We start from the raw sequence: 23,631 nt of genomic DNA, 5'->3' as shown, positions 1-23,631 counted from the left end.
TTAACTTCTTCATAGTTATTCCTTCTTGTCCACCACCTCCATGGTTCACCTGAGCGCTGTACTTGGAGATTAAACTTTCTGTTCAACTCTGGTTGTTTCAATGGGTACATTTGAATGTCCCATGTTTCACTGATGATCCATCTTTGCCCCTTAACGATGATGTTCAGTTCTGCTGGGTAGTTGATTCTTGATTGTAAACCAGTATCTTTTGCCTTTTGGAATTTCGTTATTCCAAGCCCTGTGAGCCCTTAATGTAGATGCTGCCAGATCCTGTTTAATCCTGACTGTAGAGCTACAGTAGTTGACTTGTTTGTTTCTGGCAGCTTTTAGTAGTTTCTCTTTGACTTGGTAGTTTGGGAATTCAGCTATAATATTACTGGAAGTTTTTTCCTTTTGGAATCTGTTTCAGGATGTGACTGGTGAATCCCCTCAATTTCTATTTTACCCTCTGCTTCTAGGATCTCAGGGTAATTTTGCTGTATTATTTCTTCAGATATGAAGTCTGATTGTGACTTTCAGGTAGCTCAATAATTTTTAAATTATCTCTTCTGGATTTGTTTTCTAGGTTAGTTGTTTTTCCAATAAGATATTTCACATTTTGTTATAATTTTTGACTTTTTTTGGAATACTTTTATTTCTTTGTGATTTCTCACAAAGTCATTGACTTCTATTAGTTCCATTCTGCATTTGAATGAGTTATTTTCTTCAGAGAACTTTTTATCTCCATTTTCAGCTGGCCAATTCTGTTTTGTAAGGCATTCCTCTTGTCATTTTCCTTTTGTGTTGCTTTTTCCATTTGATGTAAACTGGTTTTTAACATATTTTCTCCAGTATTTTTTGGTATTTCTTTCACCAAGCTGGTGATTTGGTTTTCAAGGTTTATCTGCATTGCACTCATTTCTCCTCCAAATTTCTCCTCTACCTCCCATAATTACTTTTCAAAGTCTTTTTTGAGGTCATTCTTAGCCTGAGCCTATTTTCTATTTCTCTTGGAGGCTTTGGATACAGAACTTCGAGTTTTTTATCTTCTGAATCTTTCATGGGACCAAAGTAATTTCCTATGGTCAGCTTCTTCTTTTCCTTTTGTTTGCTCATTTCCATCAGCCTTTGACTGATTTACCACACTTCCAAGGTTTTGGGTTTTTTTAGGACACTCCACTGGGTCCTTAATTCCTCCAAGGTCTTACGAATGGCTCTGATTGCTTTCTTCCCTGAGCTTTGATATGTGGATGACTACAGGTCCCCACTTCTGCCCTGGAGCTGTGAAGAGAGGCACTGCTTGGCTCTGTTAGTATGGAAGCCCAAACTGCAACCTGGATCTGAGTGTGGGCAAACAGCAGAGTCCTGCCCCAAGGAGAGCAGATAGACTTCTGCAGTCTCCCCAACCCTGTTAGCATCTGTGTGCTACCCTCTGGATGTGCAGGCTAGCTTCCCATTTTCTCACTGTAGGTTCTCACCACAGTGCTGCTCTGAGACCAACACTGGATTCATACTCACCCTGATGTGACAGAGCTCTTGCACCACACTTTCAGGGTGTTCTTGGTGATCCCAGGGCCAAGAGGTCTGAAAACCACCCCCTCTTCCAGGGATTCAGGCACCCCCAGGGATCTAGGTACTCAGTCTGGTTGCACTGTGCTGTGGCTGCAGCTGTACTTGCTTTTTCCAACCCACAGTCCGTTGTGGAACTTCTGAGTTGTCTTGGACTGGGAAATTGTATCACTTAGTCTTTCTGTGGGTTCTGCTCCTCCAAATTTTGGCTAGAGTCACAATTTGAAGGTTTTTGGAGTTTTTTGGGGAATGAGCTTTTGGGAATTCTGCCTTCATGCTGCCATCTTGACTCCACCTCCCCCAAATTCTGTTGTCTATTATGATGTTGCACAAAATATTTGGCTAGGAGAGTGTGGCAGCCATGTGAAACAGTGATATTCTTACTAGAGGAAAAGAAAAAGAATCTAATCTCCAATGATTAAGAATAGGAAGTGGTTCTAACTCATTTTCTTCTCATTAAATACTTTAAATTCATATGTACTAAATTTAACACTAAACTTTATTATGTGAATCTTAAAATTTTTAATCTTGTTGTTTATTTCTTGTTGTTTTTTTATTTTTGCAAGGCAATGGGGTTAAGTGACTTGCCCAAGGTCACACAACTAGGTAATTATTAAGTGTCTGAGGCTGGATTTGAACTTAGGTCATTCTGACTCCAGGGCCAGTGCTCTATCCACTGTACAACCTAACTGCCCTTCAAAATTATTTCTAAATATCCCCCTTCCCCCTTCCCCCTTCCTTTTTGTGACAAATGTTATAAAATCTAAGGAAAACTAAATAATATTTCAGCATATCACTGTTACTCATCTATTTATTTATTTTTTTGCTTGTTTATTTATTTATTTATTTGTTCATTTATTCATTTATTTATTTATTGGGTTTTTTTCTTTAATTTAACTTAAGTTTTTCCCCAGTTAAATGCAAAAACAAGTTTCAACATTCACTTTTAAAACCTTGAGTTCCACATTCTTAACCTTTCTCCTACTCTACTCCCTCTCATCAAGAAAGCAACTTACATTGTATAGGTTAGAAATATGTAGTCATGAAAACTTTTTACAATAATCATGTTGTAAAAAAGAAGCATAATCTTCCTCCAAAAAAAGAGAAATCTCAAGAAAAATAAAGTGAAAAAAGGATGTTTCAATCTGTATTCAGACTCCATCAGCCCTGTCTTTGGGATGCATAGTATTCTTTATCATAAGTCTGTCTGAATTCTCTAGGGTCATAGTATTGCTGAGAAAAAGGTAGGTCATTCACAGTTGATCATCCTGCAATATTGATGTTGCATTGTATAAGCTTTGTATAATTTCCCATTGCATCTGCTCATCTAAGTTTTTTACCAAGAGCATCCTCTATAGTCCTTTTCTCTCTCTTTTTTTTTACACACACATACATAAATTTTTAATGTAATGGGTAAAACTCATGACCAATGCAGAGATCATCTTTTCTGCAGCTTAAAGTCTTAGAGACTTGCCTGGAGGTACTGAGTGGTTTGTCCTAGGTTACACAATCAATATTAACCAAATGTGCTCTAGAAGCAAGGTCTTTCTAACACCAAGGCCAATTCTTCATCCATTATGCCATATTGTTTCAAACAATTGCACATATTCATATATATATATATGTATACACAGTGCATCTAAAATAATTAAAGAATAATTCCTAAGCACTATGTAATCAAAAGGGTGTGTGTGTGTGTATGTGTGTGTGTGTGTATGTGTATGTGATGTCAAACTCAGAAACAGATTCCTACAAATCACATATTGATTTAGGAAACAACATTATTGCCCTCCATGCTATCTTCCCTCTGTTTGTATTTTCCCCTTCCCCCCTTATCCGTATTCCCCAGTATTTTTTTTCTGAATATTGCCCCCTTAAGTGTGTTTGCCCTCTTATATCCACCCCTTCTCCTTTCTTTCCCCTTTCCCTTTTCCCTTCCCTTCCTTCTTTTAGTTCCTCTTTTTTCTCCCCCTCCCTTTCTCCATCCCTCCCTCCCCTTCTCCGTTCCCCCCTCCCCTTTTCCCCTTTTATTACTTGAAAGGTTAGATGGTTTTTAAGTTAACTGAGTATGTGTGTGTATGTTAACTTTAAGTCAAGTCTGATGAGAAGAAAATTCAGGTATTTCTCATCTCCTCCCTTCTTCACCTCTCTTACCATAGGTCTTTTGTAGTTCTTAATGTAATGAAATTTACTCCATTCAATCTCCTCCCTCCTCCCTTCTCCCATCTCCTTCCTGTCCCCCTTTTTAAGGAGGAGGTCTTTTTAAATCATTTTATCTGTATCATAGAAAATAATGAGTATCCATCACTTCTAGCTAAGTACATTCTATCTAATAGAGTTACAATTCTTGAGAGTTATTAGTGTTTTTCTCCCAAGTAGGGTTATAGCTAGTTTCCTCCCATTAGATAGCAGTCTCATGGATAAATCATGAGTGTACATCACTTCTGGATAGGTATATTATCTCTGTTAGAGTTACAATTGTCAAGAGTTATGTGAATCTTTTTCCCCATGTTTGGATATAGCCAGTTTCATCTTATTGAATAGGTTTTTTTCATTACCCCCCCCCCCTTTTAACCTTTTCATGTGTCTCTTGAACCTCATGTTTGATTTCCAAATTTTCTATTTAGCTCTGATCTTTTCATCAGGAATTTTTAGAATTCTTCAATTTTATTAAATGTACATCTTTTCCCCTGAAAAAGAAGGCTCAGCTTTGTGGGATAGTGGATTCTTGGCTGCATTCTAAGCTCCCTTGCTCTTTGAAATTTCTTGTTCCAGGCCCTTCAATCCCTTAATGTTGATGAAGCCAGGTACTGTGTAATCCTTACTATGGCTCCTTGGTATTCAAATTGTTTCTTTCTGGCTGCTTGCAGGATTTTCTCTTTTATCTGATAGTTTTGGAATTTGGCCACAACATTCCTTGGTGTTTTCATTTTAAGATCTCTTTCTGGAGGGGATCGATGTAATCTTTCAGTAACTACTTTGCCCTCTGGTTCCATGATATCAGGGCAGTTTTCCATCACTAGATCCTGTATTATTAGGTCCAGGCTTTTTTTTTTTCCCTCTTTAGTGTTTTCAGGAAGTCCAATAATTCTCAGGTTACCCCTTCTCAATCTATTCTCAAGGTCATTGGTTTTGCTGCTGAGGTATTTTACATTTTTTTATATTTTTTAAAATTTTTTTTGGTTTTGTTTAACAGACTTGCTGTCTCATGAAATCATTAGTTTCCGCAGACTCTATTCTTTTTTTTAAGAGAGGAGTTTTCTTCATTTACCTTTTGCAACTCCTTTTCCAATTGGTCAATTCTGTTTTTGAAAGAGCTTTCCATTTGGCCAACTGAGGTTTTGAGAGAATTATTTTCTTTTTGCATTTGCCCAATTGAGGATCTGAGAGAATTATTCTCATTTTGTATTTGTCCAATTGCATTTTCTAATGCTTTGTTTTCTTGTTGCAGTGTGTTTAATTGACTCTCCCAAATTTTCCAATTGATTTTCAAACTCCTTCCGTATTTCTTCAAGGAAGTCTTTCTCTTCTGGAGACCAGATCATATTCTCTTCAGAGGTTCTAGGTCTCTCTGAGTTAGGGTCTTTAACTTCCAAGAATTTTTCTATGGATCCACCTTTCCGCTGACCTTTCTCCATTTTGCTAAGACCTTGAGTTGGGGAGGAGTGGGTTCACAGAGGTTTGGTGTTGGGATCCCTAGAGGCTTTACTCACTGAGTGCAATATCTCCAGCTGGCCAATAGATTGTGCTAGAGGATTTGCTCACTTAAGTGTATTTTCCTTAGATGGCCAGTAGAGGGTGCTGTTTGCTTTCTCTGGAGTGTCTGTGACCTTGATTGAGGTCTTCTACTTTGGCCTGGAGAGAGTGATTGAAACTGTTACTTTTGTCTTCAGTCAGTAGTGGGCTCTACCCTGGGGTGAGGTGATCCCTCTCCCTAATGTCAGCTGGGTTGGTTCTTCTGCTCACACCCCCGTGCCTGGGGCAGAAGTAGTCTGTTATTGTGTTTGTTCTGGGAAGAGGCCTCAGCCTCAATGGAGGCATGGACTTGGATTTCCTCAGACCAGAAGAGCCCAGGGATGATTCCCATAGCTTTCCTGCACCGGAACTCTTCCCCCAGCCCTATTGGCAAGCTCCAGAGAGTACCAGCACCAATGCCTCTGCTCCCTAGTTGACCCAAGCCTCCATGGTCGACTAGTTTCTACCCCCACCGATCAAGTCAGTATGGCTCTCAGGCCTTCAGGCTCCTGGTGTCTCCAACACTGCCACTAATCAGGCTGATCCATGGCTGATCCACCCTCTGTGCCTGGACTCACCCAGGACCTTGGGAAAACAAATCCTGAGGTAGTTGGCTTTTCTTTCTTGGTTTTGTGGATTGGATTTCTGTTAAGAGGTTTGTTTCATATCATAGATGAGAAAGATCAGGGGACTTTAGAACTGTGCTTATCTTCTTTCCGCCATCTGGGCAGGAAGTCCATATAATTGATATTTAAAAGTGTGTGTGAATTTGCATAACCAAATAATCTTTACCTTGCTTTGAATCATTATTGTTTAAATAATGGGGAAATGTGGTTAGATGTACCCAACCATTTTTGCATAAAGCTAAGTCAACCTAACTGCTATGTTTTACTCATATGTTATTTTATCAGTTTCTCATTCACTCAGAAAATAATTTCTTGAATGGTAGTTGTGCTTTCTATCTAGAGATTTGTCAGTGCCAAAACATTATGCAACTAAATATTATATTTAAATTAGTTTATAAATACTGAAATGTTAGCCATAGAAAATTAGTGAAATTGACTCACAATCATACTGAATGTTTTTGCAATACAAAAATTCTTAAGACTTAATGTATTCAATTAAATGTTAATTTTTTTGGTGGATGTACATACATAAACACACATACACATATAAATATTCACACATGCATTTGTATAGACTATTTTATTTTTTAGTATTCTTAACTTTTAACTTAATCATTAAGTTCAGTATAAAATATCCTGATAGTTCCTTAATTCACTATGACTGTCTTTTTCTGGATGAGATACTAGGTTGCCTTTGTTTAATTCTAGGTAGTGAAATTTTGTACCACTTAATTCATAGTATAATCATTGAGATAGATTTCTACCTAAATATATTTTTGGAAGTTTAGGCCTAGAAAGAGTGACTAGTTTAAGATTATATAGGAGGTTTGTAGCAGAGATTAGAATATAGGTTCCAGATTTATCTCTTATGAATTGAAGCAAAGGTACTTATTCTGGTGAATAAAGGAATGTCCTTTTCTCCATAAAGCACTTCATTTGGAATACAATGTAAGAGTGTCACTTGATCTTTATCCACAGAAAATGTAACTGTCTCTCTAAACAAATTTTTTTATACTAAATCTAGCTGAAATGAATCACAGCCTTCAACTTTGATCATTCATTATCCTTCACATTTGAATTCTTGCTGTTCTACTACCATTTCAGCACTGCCTTTAGTCCTAAGCTATGTGCTGGGCACCTTGCTAAATTCTAGGAAACTAAGAAAAGGGAGCCTTTGCTCTGTAGAAGCTCCTCACCTAATGAGGGGTAAAACAGTATTCAAAATGAAGCTTACAATTGGGGAATGTCACAAGAAGAGGGTTGGTTGGAAGGATGATGTTCCCTGGAGTGAAGCCTAACAGAGCAGATGGAAAATGAGGGAGGTTTAAGTTTATTGCACCACCTTCTATCCCTGCAATCTGAGGAAAGGGGCAAGTTGAGGGTATTGAAGAGGTGTTGAATATCAAAGCCTGAGTCAGCCTTCATGGGGACAAGATTTCAGGAGATAATACATTTTTCTTAGTAGGATGTTTCTAGTCAAACCAAGCAGGGCAGCAGATGGAAAAACAATGGGAACTTCCTTTTGTCTTTTCCAGCTCAAGTCCCATAAGTATCATCTGCCATCCTTTCCTCAAATGGGAAAAAGAGCATATTTGGGTCATAAGGGTGAATCTGTACTGTAATCCAGTGTCACTCCCATTCTGAAATGGAGTCCATCTTTCTTGCAGGGTGGATGTCCTTTGAGGTTATATTCTAAATTCTTTTGTCTATACTTGCTTTCTCTTAATGTTCTTTTATTTTTCTCCAAAATTTGATTATCAATATGCAGTAGGTCCTGAATTCCAGACCTATACCTCTGCTGGATGCTTGTCCAACATTACCACATTGTTGGGTACTGGACAACTCCATTAGGATACTGCAGAGGCATCACAAATTCAGTATATGGAGAACAGGATTGCCATCCTTAAAGTTCTCAAGTAATAAGAGAATATCCATCATATCTCCTCCTTTTGTAATCATTTAGCAAACATTTATTTAAGCTCCTACTTAAATACCACATACTGATAATGGGAAATATAAAAAAAATGAAGATAATTCCTGTCTTCGAGTAGTTTACATTAAAAGACATAGAGCATTTAAGTAAAATATGAAGATAAAGAGTCAACTAGGAAATTCATACTGTAGGAAATAGCACCAGAACTGAGTTATGAAACAAGTTAAGAAGCAAATGGGAAAAGGTCACATATTTGGCACATAAGAGAGAGTCTAGATAAAGGCAGAGCTAGGATGTGGGATGTTGAGTTTAGGAGATGTGAAGTAGGCAGTTTGGCTGGAATGTTCAATGCATAAAGAGGAGCAGCATAATCTTGGAAAAATTAAGTGGTCCAAGGCAGAGCCTTGAAGGACAGTGATTATTAGGTTTAGTGATATTTATCTTTTACTTCTACCTTTCTTCTGAACTTCTATTTAGACCCTGGAACCATCTGGCTTAGTGTCTGGTCTTTGACTGGAGGTTTGCAAGAAGAGACAGTCATGAGGCCAGAGTTGGGCCATCATGGGAAGGCCAAAGGATGAGGCAGGAAGTCCTACTCGTGGTCCCAATTTAATTTTCTAGCTTCCTATTCCAGGCCATGGTTTTACAGTAATGCTTCAGAATGTATCAGGGCTACAGCTGTGAATCCAGGCTAGAGCATAGACTAGACCAGGGCTTGGCTGCTTTACTGAGAAAAGCCAGAAGGCCAATGAGGCTGATCCTAGTGCAAAGCCCCAACCCAGAAACTGAGGCTAAGATTCCAATAAACAGAAGAACATTTCTAATACAGGGAGGAAAATACTTGGGATTGAGATAAACCTGAGAAGTACCCCCAAAGGATCAGAATAACCCCCACTGAAACCTGCTACTGTTGCAGGGATTGGTGTGGCCATTTTAAGATGGAGAGGCCTTGAAATGTGAAAGAATTCACACAGAGCCCTGGGATTTAAAACCACTCAGAATTCATTATACTAGCCTGCAAAGTAGACAGTTTAAAAATATTTCCTCTTCATGAAGAAGCAGCAAGCTGTTTGTGAGCTTGGGGAATAACAAAGGTTAGACCAGGTTTGAGTGAGTGAGTGAGTGAGAGGGCCTGGCTTGTAAAAGTCTTACCCACTTTTTGGCGATAGAAGGGTCAGGAGACTTTGGGAAATGAGGAATTCCTCTGACGGGACTGAAACCAGGTAAAAGACTGGAAGTTGAGGGGGGTGGAAATGAGGATTATTTTGAATGTTCATTTAACAATGGAATAGGAGTTAATTTATATCACTGGAGTTGAGATTCTTCTAACTAGACAAATATCTTTCCTTTCTCCTCTTCAACCAGAATTTAACAGTGTAAAAATTACAAAATTTGTTTCCAATTGAAAATTTTCTATCTCCATAACTCCTTGCATCACTGCTACCAGTGTTTTTTTGAGCAAGTCACATAATCTCTGGGGAAATTGGATTCCTCTTTCCAATTATGCCTGTCTTTCTCTTCCATGTTTATAAATGCTATGTTTCTGTATCTATGGTTGTTATGTCATGTATATTCACACACACAAACATATATATATGTATATACATATTCATTCATATAATACATATACACATTTCATATTAATACTTCTAATTTTCATTGCTTTTAGCATTCCACCTGCATTTCAAAGTCAGCCTAACATTGAGTTTAAAATTTTCCTTCAACTGGCTCTTCCTTTTGAGTAGAATGTTCCTAATATTCTTAGTGAAGTCCTCTTGGAGTTAAGAAATAATAAAGAAAAAATAAACTATTATTAGTATAAAAACCTTTGTATTCCAAACAGGTGTCTAACTCTCCTAACTTCTGACGAGGAAATTTTTACCAACTAGGAGGATAGGAGACTATTCCCATGGAAAAAACCTTGCATTCCAAAGAAGCTCCTAAGCCTCTTCTTTGATGAGAAGACTATTTTTACTGACTAGGAGGATAGTAGACTTAGAAGACCTTGCACACTCAGACATTATTTCATTTATATAGACATAGGAGATCATTAAAAATCTTTTTGATATTCTCACTATCTGTTTGGTGAGGTAATATTTAATGAAAACATTTTATTCTTCTCTTTGTTACTGGGTAGACTTTTTGTCACATAAAGATTGTTACTCTGAAGACCTAACCAATTGAGTTGGAAGAGAAGGGGTTAGGGAGGTGGGAATCACACTAGGCTATTCAGTTGTGCTTTGTTTGAATCTAGGATGCAGCTTCTTGATTTTCACTACCTTTGTGAGACTTGGAGTGTACCCTTCTCTCGACAAAAGTAAATAAACTTTTTTTTTTTCCCCTTTTGCTCAGAGGAGTCTTTCAATATTTTTTAAGTGGATTTTTAATCACCATTTCTACCTTGATGTCTTTGATTTTTCCTTTTCCCTTAACTTTTTACATATTAACTACTAAACACTGCTGCTTCTAGCTTGATAAATATTTCTTATCTATCTTCTCTATCTCTTTTAGCATCTTTTTAACCACTTCTCAAGGACTTTTTCATCATCCTAGTTTATTTGACTATCTTTCAAGGTCCTACACAGTCTTGTGGTCACCTGATCTTTCTAGCCTCTCATTACTCTTTGCTACAAACTCTGTGTGCTAACCACACATTAGCCTCATTACCTCTTTCCATTTCTTCATGTTCTTTAAAGCCCCAACTGGAATTCCATGTCATCCCTGAAACCTGACTTTGGTAATGAATTTTAATGATTTTCTTAATGTCTATCTTCCATCTATCTATTATACACACAGTATAATTATATGTTATCTATCTCATGATATCTCTAAACATTCAGTAGTCCTACTAGATTATAACTTGCTTAGGGTAGAGTCCATGCCTTACCTAAACTTTTATAATTATTTTATTTCTCAAGCTACATGTAAAGGTAGTTTTCAACATCCATCTATTTACAAGTTTATGAGTTCCACATTTTTCTTCCATTCATCCTTCCTCCCTTCCCATCCCCCTTCCCATGGCAGAGAACAGTCAGGTAAAAGTTGTATATACATTCATGTTTAACATATTTACATATTAGTCATATTTTGCAAGAAGAATTACAACTAAAGGGAGGGGAATCTTGAGGAAAAAACTTAAAGCATATTAAAAAACTCAGCATAGTTTATTTTCTTCTGCATTCAGACTCCATAGTTTTTCTTCCAGATTACATTTCATTAACAGATCACTCAGAATTGTCCTTGATCTTTGACCTTCTGAGTGGATCTACATCCATTATAGTTTTATCATTTCACAATGTTATTGTTCAAGTGTATTATGTTCTCTTCTAACCTAAACTTTTTAATATTTGCTCCAATTATCTCCATTAATTTTTGACTATCATTAAATACTACTAATTTCTTCAGTTCCTGGATATTTTGAATTATAAAAAAATTTGATAGTTTTCAGTTTTGTCCTCCCAAAAGTAGTAGTTATCTTTCAGAGAGATTAAGTGAGTAGTAATGTGTTACTTAAAAGTTGCCATGCTAAGAGTTTTAAGAACTAGGTCGATTTCAATAAACAGTTAGGATAGAAGATGTGTGTGTCAAGCATCCTTTCACTCTCAATCCTATTGAATCAGTGAAAGATTTTGGTTTTGGAACAGTTCTACCAAATAGGAGCAATTGCTCATGTAAGTATCATTTTTCTAATTTCCTAAATCATGAATGCCATTCAAGTGTTTTTCTTAGTCAATTTTAGAGACATAATATTTTTTCTTTTAAATAAAATTTTATAATTGGCATTCCCTTATTTTTTTACCTGAAAGTGTCATTACTTCATGTTTAATAAATTGTACTGCCCATTCATCTTCATTTCCTGGATTTTCTCTATGCAGTTTTGAAAATACACATTAAGAGAGAGGGGAACTAGATCATTGGAAGTATAATATTCAGTTTATGTGTTATTTAGCACAAATATTTACCCTTCTTATGTACTTTAAATCCTGAAAACAAAATTCTAAGGGAGAACTTTTGCAACCATAACTAAAATAATTCTAAAAATTTACCCAGACACAGAATTCATATAATTTTTGATGTTTCATTCATAATATACTAATTATTTTTTGTTTTAAAGGGTAAAAATGAACACCTTTCTTTAAGTGATAGAAAACTCTAAATGTCAATTGTGTGATTTTTGTGGGGTTTTTGTGAGATACATATCAAAAAGAGTGCTGCACCAAAGAAAACTTAAACTTAAAGATCTCAAATAATGTGAACAGGAGGTTGAAAGAGAAATGTTCTAATCTTACCTCTGCCATGTTGCTATATAACCAAAATGCTGTAGGGTGTTTCTTCAACTGCAAAATGAAAATGATGGGCAGTTAGATGTCACTGTGGATAGAGGACTGACCTTGGATTCAGGGGCTTGGGAGTTCAAATGTGACTTCAGACACTTCCCAATTACTAGCTGTGAGACTTGGACAAGTCACTTAACCCTGATTGCCTCTCATCCAGGGTCATCACCATTTTTCCTGTTTCATAACTGACCACTGGACCCAGATGACCTTGGAGTTTTGAGAAAGTGAGGCTGATGACTTGGCACAGCACCCCCTCACTCAAATCCAATTCATATGCTTGTCTAGTAAGTCATCAAGAAAACCTGATATTGTGATTTTCTTTGAAAATGAAGGACAAACATTATTATAAAATAAGAATATTACTGCAGTTCACACTTAGCAGGGCTGTGTTCTGACTTAAATGAGCTTATGTGAAATTCTTTATAAATGTTAAAATGCTTTACCAAGGGCAGTAATTATAAAATTCTATTTTTATAGCAAATTAAAACTCCTAGGAATGTGTTAAGTAAGACTTTCCTAATACAGTTGATTTGGCCTGAGTTGCAAGGGAGATGTGGGCATTTGTGTCACTTATTTTTATTTTCTATTATGATCATGCATTTCAACATGATTATTAAGTACCTGTGCAAAAATGGTTCTTGATTTCAGAAATTTATATTCTACTGTGGTCATGTCATATATGTACCCAAGGAATTAAATTTATTATGTTCTCAATTGTGCATGGTTCTGTTAGGTGGTATGAAAAAGAAAAACAATGGACAAGTATGGTTTTAAAGTTTGCAAGATGTTTTACATATATTATCTCATTTCTAGCTCTTTGGTCCCTTCTCTCCCAAAGCCAGCAATATGGGCAGGAAACTAGATCAGTTCTAAGATTTTAATGAGAATTTGTTTTACAAGCACAAGTGAAAAAAGGGCAAAACAAATCTTACAGAATTTTATGTTTTTCAACTGTATTCTTTTCTTTTCCCAATTACATGTTATGAAAGTTTTTCTACAGTCCTCAACTAGCATGTTTATAATTTACACATTTTTTACAGCCCTCTCTTCTCCCCCACCCCCAGCAGAGAAAATCTAGTCTGGCTACTTGAGTTTGATTCTGCCTATGAAGAATTATTATGCAGACTTGGGAAAGCAAGGATAGAAATAAAATAAAAATTTATTTAAAAAGATTATAAGATATAAGAAGGGCGGGGGAGAGAGAGAGAGAGAGAGAGAGATAAAGGCCAAGCAGCATTGACTGGACTACAGGTTGGTAGAGAAAGAAGACCTGCTGCCTTGAGCCAGGGTTTTATGTCTTGCTTCTCATCCAGAGAGCAAAAGGTGAACTCCCTTTTTCTTACTGGATCAGGAATTAGGTAGAGTATAAAACCCAAGGAGATCAGGATACAAATTTTACATCAAACAATGAATCAATAGTACTTCAAGAATAGGGATCTCCACCCAATTTGAGCAGCCTTTAAGATTACAAATTGTTTCAGTTTCATTCATAATTCTAGTCAATTTACATCTCAAGAGTAGGAGGTAGGTAGTTTCTATCTCCACCCAATTTTGTTACATTCACAGTTCTCTTCATTTTGCTCCTGCATCAGTTGTACACAGACATTTGTGTTTAACATGTTTACATGCTAGTCATTTTGTGCAGGAGGAATTAAGACTAAGGGAAAAGGAAGAAAACTATGGGATAAGAAGGAAAACATAAGAAGCTTGTTTAAAGAAGTAAACATCCTATCCTTTCAGATTCTCTGGGTTTGTTTTGTTTGTCTTTTGTTTTCTTCTGGGTGAGGATGACATTGTCTATAACAGTTGCCCCAGGATTTTCCATGATCTGAGAGGAGCTCCATCCATCCTACTTAGTCAACTCACAGTTTCGTTACTGTTATTGAACACATGTCCAATGTTCTCTTGGTTTATTCCTTTTGCTCTTCATCAGTTTGTATAATTCTTTCCATGGTTATCTAAAGTCTCACCATTCATGGCTTAAAATAGAGAAATAGTCATCCTTAGCTTTCATATACCACAGCTTGTTCAGCCATTCCCCAGTTCATGGGCATTCCCCCTATTGAAATCGATGGTTAGTGAATGAAAACTTTAAATATCAGTATATTTTAAAGCATTTTTCAGTGATTTGATTTTTGAATACCTTGATTATAAACTTGTTATAAAATCACCTCTTGTTTTTATTTTCTAGGTTGGCAAATAAGCAAGATAAAGAAGGGGCTTTAGGAGAAGGAGAAATGATAGAATCTTTATGTCTAGAAAAACTTGTCAGTGAGAAAAAATGTCCTTGTCAAATAGTAAGTTTGTCAATCCCTCATTCTGTATTTGCAAATTATTTTATGAATAACTTTATTTTTAAGAAAAATGCAAGTCTTTTCAGACAAAATTCATTTTGCACTATAATTTGACAAATTCATGTTTTCTCTGACTATGCTTCTTGGTGTTGAAATTATGACAAATTCTATGATGTTTCTCTTCTATTAAATTTATTTTTACAAACTGTCATGTAAGAAATGTATAATTTATTTTAAAATTTTTAGTGTGGAACTGGTGTGCAACTTAAAAATCATGCACTGTAAAGTAGGCTATACTTTCTTGTAGATAGGGAAAAAAAATTTTAAATATTGTTGTAGAGCAGTGGTGGTAAATCTGTGGTGGTAAAAAAGCTTCCTTTGAGGTCTCAATATCAATGAAATCACAGATCTATTTTAAAATACAATTGATTAAAAAATAGACTATATGGTGGAGGAAATTTTTATAGACCTGAAAATCACGCAAAGATGTTCCATTTATTAAACTTCGTATTGCAAACTGAAAATTGAGTCTTTTTTGTTTGCCCATGGTCACAGTGCTAGGTAAATATTAAGTGCTAGAGGGCAGATTTGAACTTAGGTCCTCCTGACTCCTGGGACCAGGGCACTATTCACTGAGCTACCTAGTTACCCTGAAGGTTGAAATTTTAAAGCAGTTTTCAGAATCAGTGTGTAACTTCCACACTCCTGCCTTGAGAGAGCTGATATTTTGTTTGTGTGTGCATGTGTGTGTGTGTGTGTGTGCATGTGTGTGTGTGTGTGTGTGTGTGTGTGTGTGTGTGTGTGTGTGTGTGCATGCTACTAAAGCTTAGGTTATTTTTTAAATAAAAAGCAAATGGAAATGATAATATTTTCACCATATCTTCCAGTAGATTAACACATCCAACTTCAAAGATCTAGACCATTATAAGTTCTCAAAATAATGGTTTCCAAAAAGTTCCAACAAAACTACTAACACTTAAAGCTACATTAAGACTTCCTGTATTTCTTTTTCTTTCTATGCAGATAGATTAGTAGTGATGGTAACAGAAATAATAACTGACACATAGGTTGTGCTTTGAAGTTTGTCTCTAATAGATGCAATGCTAGACTCAGAATCAAGAAAACATGGGTTTTGAATCCTTCAAACACTGACTAGCCCTGTGATTATGAACAAGTCAGTTCTCCTGATTGAACTTACTAAATTTGTGCTCTTGTAACAGGACATTTTTAAAAATTTGAGACTTATACAGTTATCTTGTGCAGTTATTTTGTGATAACTCTCTTGCAATGGGTTAAATGCCTGCTATTTTGTGTCTAAGTAATGTTGATATGATTATCACTTAACATTAACCAGTTTTTTGCTGTATTTTTTAAGCAATCTTGTTCAGCTGTCTTTGGCTCTGGGAAGAACTTTGACAAGTCCATCTTAAAAGGACTTGATTGGATACTGTGTAGAATTGAAAATGACTTTGATGCCATAAATAAGCGCGTTGAAAAAGATACACTTCTCCAACGAACTTCAGAAGGAATGGAGAGACAGGAACGAATTGAAAGAGTAAAACAACTTCGAAGAGAAAGGTATTGACTAATTAAAGTCCACAACCAAATGCATTTCATATCAAAAACACAAAATTGTGAGTAATTTATATTAGCTATTTTTATCCATTCAATTTTCTCTTTCTATATGAATGAAGTCACTGGGTAAGAAATTTGTTTTTTCCATGGATCTTTTGCAGTTGCAAGTTTGGATGATATATTTGTAATACTCCTAGTTATGATAATACACATAATATCTTACACAAAGATCATCTTTTTTGCTAATAAGCCTTAATACTTTCTCTGATTTAGGTAATTTTTTGTCTATCCTCTTTGTCAACTTTGAGACAATGAATTTTAAAAACAATTGTTGGATTTAAATAGCTCTATCTGCTTTTTTGTTTGTGAAAGAAAAGTTCTACACTTCAAAAAAAATATTGTCAGCTTGAAAATACCTAAAATTTAAGTCATTAAATGATGCCTTAAAAATCAAAAGTGCTTTTTTAAAATTCTTTTTTTAAATTTAAGGCAATGAGGTTAAGTGATTTGCCCAAGGTCACACAGCTAGGTAATTATTGTGTGAGGCTGGATTTGAACCCAGGTCCGCCCGACTTCTGAACTGGTGATCTATCCACAGATCACCTAGTAGCCCCCATGCCTTTTTATTTTTAAATAATGACCCAACATAAACATAAACTGAAGTTTAAAATGTGAATACTAATCGAATAGATATTCCTTCAGTTGACTTATGTATATCAGTTTCTCTTGATATCCAGGAAGAAAAGAGGGGGGATTGTTCTCTCATTAGGGAAATCATAGCTTCTTACTTGAAGGCACATAGGTTGTGAAGACATAAAATGGCATTATAAAGATCAGGATAGCTGGGGCTATTAGGTTATGATTCTCCTAGGCACTGGCCAAATCCAGGAAGAGATGAATTTTGACCACAAGGAAAGAAAGCCATGTTTTCATAATCTGCTTATACAGTTCTCCAATGGTAATTATTTCCTTAAGTCACACAGATTTGGTCCTTAGGGAGAAGTACTCTGCATCTTTATTTGTCTTCAGGGAGAATTAGGTTTCCTTATTTTACTAGTGTTCTTGATAACTGATAAAGAATATAATCCTGAAGATATTAGTTTCCATAGAAATCTTGAATTCTTTTGAATTTAATCAAGCTCTTTTATATATATTCTTTGTTCAACTTGAATGCATCATATAGTTTTATAATATAGGCTGAACTAAACTTGGACAAATTCTATCAAAAACTTTGAGATTTTTAGAGCAGAAAATAATGTAAGAGCATCCAATTATCAAACTTGATATTGCAAACTGAAGATTAGTTTTTTGTTGTTTGCTAATTTTGGGGGGGTTTTGTGGTTATTTTTTCTTTTTTTGCAAGGCAATGAGGTTAAATGACTTGCCAAAGGACAGAGCTAGGTAATTAATAAGTGTTTGAAGCTTCATTTGAATTCATGTCCTCTAGACTCTAGGACTGTTGCTCTATCCACTGTACACCTAGCTGCCCAGAAAGCAAGTAATTTTTGAGAGTATTCTCTTCCCCCCCCAAATAAAGGCCAATTTGAAATGCAATTTACTGAAATATTTCCTTTTCTTCTTTGTTCCTTTTCTGCTTCCCCATCCAAACTTGTCTTCCAAGGTATCTTTCAGAGAGCAGAGCCTCCATGATTAACAATATATGGGTGCAAATTAGTGAGTGATGCAGAAACTTTTCTTTCCTAGCATTCAGTTTCATTGCTCAATTTACTCAATTTACTCATTTCCAGTATATTTGGAAAGCAAAACAATTTTTACTGCTCTATTCATAAATGTACCTGATTGTATTTTTATTTCATTTCAAATATTTTAATTATTTTGAGTTTTATTTTTTCCCTTTATCTTACTTCTGTTCCCCCCCCACACAGAAGGCAATTTGCCAGTCTTTACATTGTTTCCATTGTATACACTGATCCAAATTGGATATGTTGAGAGAGAAATCATATCAAACATAAAGTAAGAGATAGCAAAATCAGATAATAAGATATCAGTTTTTTTTTCCTAAATTAAAGGTAATAGTCCTTGGTCTTTGTCCACAGTTCTTTCTCTGGATACAGATGGTATTCTACATCTTAGAAAGCCCCAAATTGTCCCTGATTATTGCACTGATGGAATGAGCAAGTCCATCAAGTTTGATTATCACCCCCATGTTGCTATGAGGGTGTACAGTGTTTCTCTGGTTCTCCTCATTGCACTCAGCATCATTCCATGCAAATTCTTCCAGGCTTCCCAAATTCCCATCCCTCCTGGTTTCTAATAGAACAAAAGTGTTCCATGACATACATATACCATAGTTTGCTAAGCCATTCCCCAATTGAAGGACATTTACTTAATTTCCAAATCTTTGTCACCACAAACAGGGCTGCTATAAATATTTTTGTTGCCCTATGGACATAGTTCCAAATTTTTCTCCAGAAAAGTTGGAAGACTTCACAGCTCCACCAAACAATGTAATAGTGACCCAGATTTCCCACAACCCTTTCAACAATGATCATTGCCCTTTTGGTCATATTGGCCAGTCTGAGAGGTGTGAGGTGGTACCTCAGAGATGTTTTAATTTGCATTTCTCTAATAAGCAATGATTTAGAGCAATTTTTCATATGACTATGAATTTCTTTGATCTCATCTGTAAATTGCCTTTGCATATCCTTTGACCATTTGTCAATTGGGGATTTTTTTTTAATTTTGACTCAGTTCTCTGTACATTTTAGAAATGAGTTCTTTGTCAGAAATACTAGTTGTGGAGATTGTTTCCCAGTTTACTAAATTTCTTTTGATCTTGGTTACAGTGATTCTGTCTATGAAAAAAAGCTTTTTAATTTAATGTAATCAAAATCATATAGTTTGCTTTTAGTGATGTTCTCCATCTCTTCTTTATTCATAAATTGCTTCCCTTCTATAGCTCTGACAGGTAAACTAGTCCTTCTTCTAGTTTGCTTATAATATTGCTTTTTATATCTAAATCCTGTATCCATTTTGATCTTATCTTGGTATAGGGTGTGACGTTTTTTTCCATACAAATTTACAATTTTCCCAGCAGTTTTTATTGAAGAGAGAGTTTTTATCCCAATAGCTGGACTCTTTGGGTTTATCAAACAGCAGATTATTATAATCATTTCGGGCTGTTGCACCTAGTCTATTCCACTTCTCCACCACTCTTATTTCTTAGTCAATACCAGAGAGTTTTAATGACTGATGATTTATAATTTAATTTTAGATCCAGTAGAACTAAGCCACTTTCTTTTACACCTTTTTTCATTAAATCCATGGAAATCCTTGACTTTTTATTTCTCCATATGAATTTAGTTACCACTTTTTCAAATTCATTACAATATTCATTGTAAATTTCATTGGTAGAATTGTCATTTTTATTATATTAGTTCAACCTATCCATGAGCAGTTGATGTTTTCCCAGTTATTTAAATCTGTTTTTATTTGTGTGAGAAGTGTTTTATAATTGTTTTCAAAAAGTTTCTGAGTCTGCCTTGACAAATAAACTCCCAGGTATTTTATATTATCTGAAGTTACTTTGAATAGGATTTCTCTTTCTAGCTCTTCCTGCTGTATCTTACTAGTCATATATAGAGAAAAGTTGAGGATTTATGAGGGTTAATTTTATAGCCTGCAACTTTGCTAAAGTTGCTAATTTTTTCCACTAGGTTTTTGGATGATTTCTTGGAAGTCTGTAAGTATAACATCATGTCTTCTGCAAAGAGTGAGAGTTTTCCTTCCCAATTCTAATTCCTTCAATTTCTTTTTCCTTCTCCTTTTGCTGAAGTTAGCATTTCTAATATAATATCGAATAGTAGTGATGATAACGGGCATCCTTGTTCTACCCCTGATCTTATTGAGAATGTCTCTAGCCTCTCCCCATTGAATATAATGCTTGTTGATGGTTTCAAATAGATACTGCTTTGTATTCTAAGGAACAGTCCATTCATTCCTATATTCTCTAGTGTTTTTGTCCCCATATAATTATATGATTTATGTTGATATAATTTATTATACTGAACTATTTCCATAATACTGAACCAACCCTGCATTCCTGGGATAAATCCTGCTTGGTCATAATGTATTATCCTAGTGATAACTTGTTATTGTTTTGCTGGGATTTTATTTAAGATATTTGCATCTATATTCATCAGGGAGATAGGTCTATAATTTTCTTTCTCTGTATTCTTCCTGGTTTAGGTATCAGCTCCATATTGGTGTCATAGAAAGTGTTAGGCAGAGTTCTGTCTTTCCCTGTTTTTCCAAAGAGTTTATATAGAATTGGAACCAATCGTTCCTTAAATGTTTGAAAGAATTCACTTGTGAATCCATCAGGCCCTGGAGATTTTTTCTTAGGGAGTTCAATGACAGCTTGTTGAATTTCTTTTTCTGAGTTAGGGTTGTTTTGGTATTTAATGTCCTCTTCATTTATCCTGGGCAACTTGTATTTTTGTAAATATTCTTTCATTTCACTGAGATTGTCAAATTTATTGGCATAGAATTGGGCAAAACAACCTGAATTTTACTTTAATTTCCTCTTCATTGGTGGTGAGTTCACCTTTTTCATTTATGATACTAGCAACTTGGTTTTCTTCATTGTTTTTTTAATCAAATTGACCAGAGGTTTACCAAGTTTATTGTTTTTTTCTTGGTTTTATTTATTAATTCAATAGGGTTTTTTTTGCTTTTTATTTTATTTATTTCTCCTTTAATTTTTAGAATTTCTAATTTGATTTCTAATTGGAGGTTTTTAATTTGTTCTTGCTCTAATTTTATAGAAGCATATTTAATTGATTTCCTCTTTCTCTAATTTATTCATGTAATCATTAAAAGATATTCTATATCCTCTGATAGCTTCTTTGAGTGAATCCCATAGGTTTTGGTTTGTTGTTTCATTATTTTCATTATCTAGGATGAAGTATTTAATTCATGTTTTTTTGTTTTTGCAAGGCAATGAGGTTAAGTGGCTTGTCCAAGGCCACACAGCTAGGTATATATTAAATGTCTGAGGCCGGATTTGAATTCAAGTACTCCTGATTCCAAGGCCAGTGCTCTATCCACTGTGCCACCTAGATGCCCTGAAAACTAATTCTTTCTGTAATTGGTTGTTTAATCCACTCATTCTTCAAAATGAGGTTATTCAGCTTCCATTTAGTTCTGGGTCTATATCTCCATGGCCAAATATTGCTTATGATTTTCATTACATTATTTAAGAAAGATATATTCACTATTTCTGCCTTTCCACAATTGATTATTAGGTTTTTATGCCCTTGTACCTGGTCAGTTTTTGTGTAAGTGCCATGTACTGCAGGAAAAAAGGTATATTTTTTTCTGTCCCCATTCAGTTTCCTCCACAAGTCTATCATATCTAGGTTTTCTAACAATCTATTTACCTCCTTAACTTCTTTCTTATTTATTTATTGATTTGATTTATCTAAATCAGAGTGTGGGAGTTTTGCTGTCTATATTTTCCTGTAGTTATTTCAGCTTCTCCTCTAAGAATTTGGATGCTATCCCATTAGGTGCATACATATTTAATATTGAAATCACTTTATTGTCTATGGTACCTTTTAGGAGGATATAGTTTCCTTCCTTATCTCTTTTTTACGCTATCTATTTCTGCAGCTGCTTTGTCTGAGATAAGGATTGTTACCCCTGCTTTTTTCACTTCAGCTGAAGCAAGATATATATTTCCCCAACCTTTTATCTTTAAATATATCTTTCTGCTTCACATGAGTTTCTTGTAAGCAGCATATTGTAGGATTCTGGTTTCTAATCCAGTCTGCTATTCTCTTACATTTTAAGGGAGAGTTCATCCCATTCATATTCAGAGTTATAATTACTTACTCTTTATTGCTCTCCATGCCATCTTCCCTCTGCTTGTATTTTCCCTTGTTTCCCCCCTTTATCCATATTCCCCAATATTTTATTTCTGAACACCTCTACTTTCAGTGTGTTTACCCTCCTATATCCACCCCCTTCCCTTTCTTCCCTCTTTCCCTTTTTCCCTTTTCCCTTCCTTTCCTTCTGTTAGTTCCCTTCCCCTCCGTCTCTGTCCCCCCCTCCCCATTTCCCCTTTTAATACTTGAAAGGTAAGAGTTATCTTAGTCTGTGTGTAAGTTAACTTTAAGCCAAGTCTGATGAGAGGAAGATTCAGGTGTTTCTTCCCCTCTATTCCAAAAGGTCTTTTGTACCTCTTAATGTAATGAGTTTTAGCCCATGCAATCCCCTCCCTCCTCACATCTTCTTCCTGCCCACCTTTTTTTAAGGAGGAACTGTTTTTGTTCTTTTAGGATTTTTTTGCAAGGCAAATGGGGTTAAGTGGCTTGCCCAAGGCCACACAGCTAGGTAAGTAAGTGTCTGAGACTGGATTTGAACCCAGGTACTCCTACTTCTGACTCCAGGGCCAGTGCTTTATCCACTATGCCACCTAGCCACCCCAATGAGGAACTGCTTTTAAATCATTCTAAGTCATCTAAAATCCTGAGTATTCATCACTTTCTGCCTAAGTATATTCTCTCTGATAGAGTTACAGTTTTCAAGAGTTATGAGAACCTTTTTTCCATGTTGGGATATAGCCAGTTTCATCTTATTGGATAGCAGTTTTTTTCTTTTCCACCCCCCCCTCCTTTTTTTTACCTTTTTTATGTGTCTCTTGAACTTCCTGTTTGATTTCCAAATTTTCTATTTAGCTCTGGTTTTTTCATCAGGAATTGTTGGAAACCTTCCATTTTGTTAAATGTCCATCTTTTCCCCTGAAAGAGAAGGCTCAGCTTTGAGGGATAGTGTATTCTTGGCTGCATTCCAAACTCACTTGCTCTTTGGAATATCTTGTTCCAGGCTCTTCGATCCCTTAATGTTGATGAAGCCAAGTCCTGTGTAATCCTTACTGTGGCTCCTTGGTATTTAAATTGTTTCTTTCTGGCTGCTGGCAGATATTTTTCTTTTATATGATAGTTCTGGAATTCGCCCACAACATTCCTTTGTGTTTTCATTTTAGGATCTCTTTCTGGAGGGGATCAATGTAATCCTCTAATAACTACTTTGCCCTCTTGTGCCATGATATCAGGGCAGTTTTCCATCACTAGATCCTGTAATATTAAGCCTAGGCTTTTTTTTTCCTCTTCATTATTTTCAGGAAGACCTATAATTCTCAGGTTGTCCCTCCTCAATCTATTCTTGAGCTCATTGGTTTTGCTGATGAGGTATTTTATATTTTCTTCTATGTTTTTCTATTTTTTGGTTTTGTTTAACAGACTTTTGCTGTATCATGAAGTCATTAGTTTCTGCCAATTCAATTCTTTTTTTTAGAGAAGATTTTTCTTCATTTATCTTTTGTAACTCCTTTTCCAATTGATCAGTTCCATTTGAACAATTGAGGTTTTGAGAGAATTATTCTCATTTTACATATGCCCAATTGAGGATCTGGGAGAATTATTCTCATTTTGATTTTGTCCAGTTGTGTTTTCAAATGATTTATTTTTGTTCTTGCAAAGTGTTAATTTTCTCTCCCAGATTTTCCAATTGATTTTTAAACTCCTTTCTTAGTTCTTCATGCAAGTCTTTCTGTGCTG

The 23,631-nt window shown here is 35.5% G+C and overlaps 1 protein-coding gene across 1 annotated transcript in view; it reads left to right on the top strand.

Moving 5' to 3' along the window:
* The window catches only part of LOC141492312 (ADP-ribosylation factor-like protein 13B), a 63,615-nt gene that overhangs the window by 11,801 nt on the left and 28,183 nt on the right, over positions 1-23,631 (top strand). Inside the window, exons 4-5 of the mRNA XM_074192782.1 lie at positions 14,371-14,476; positions 15,849-16,051. Coding sequence (XP_074048883.1) covers positions 14,371-14,476; positions 15,849-16,051 — 309 coding nt within the window. The remainder of the gene's footprint in view (positions 1-14,370; positions 14,477-15,848; positions 16,052-23,631) is intronic.

This window comes from Macrotis lagotis, chromosome 6, assembly GCF_037893015.1.
Source record: "Macrotis lagotis isolate mMagLag1 chromosome 6, bilby.v1.9.chrom.fasta, whole genome shotgun sequence".
NCBI classification, from domain to species: domain Eukaryota; kingdom Metazoa; phylum Chordata; class Mammalia; order Peramelemorphia; family Peramelidae; genus Macrotis; species Macrotis lagotis.
This window is presented reverse-complemented; position numbering and strand designations above follow the sequence as displayed.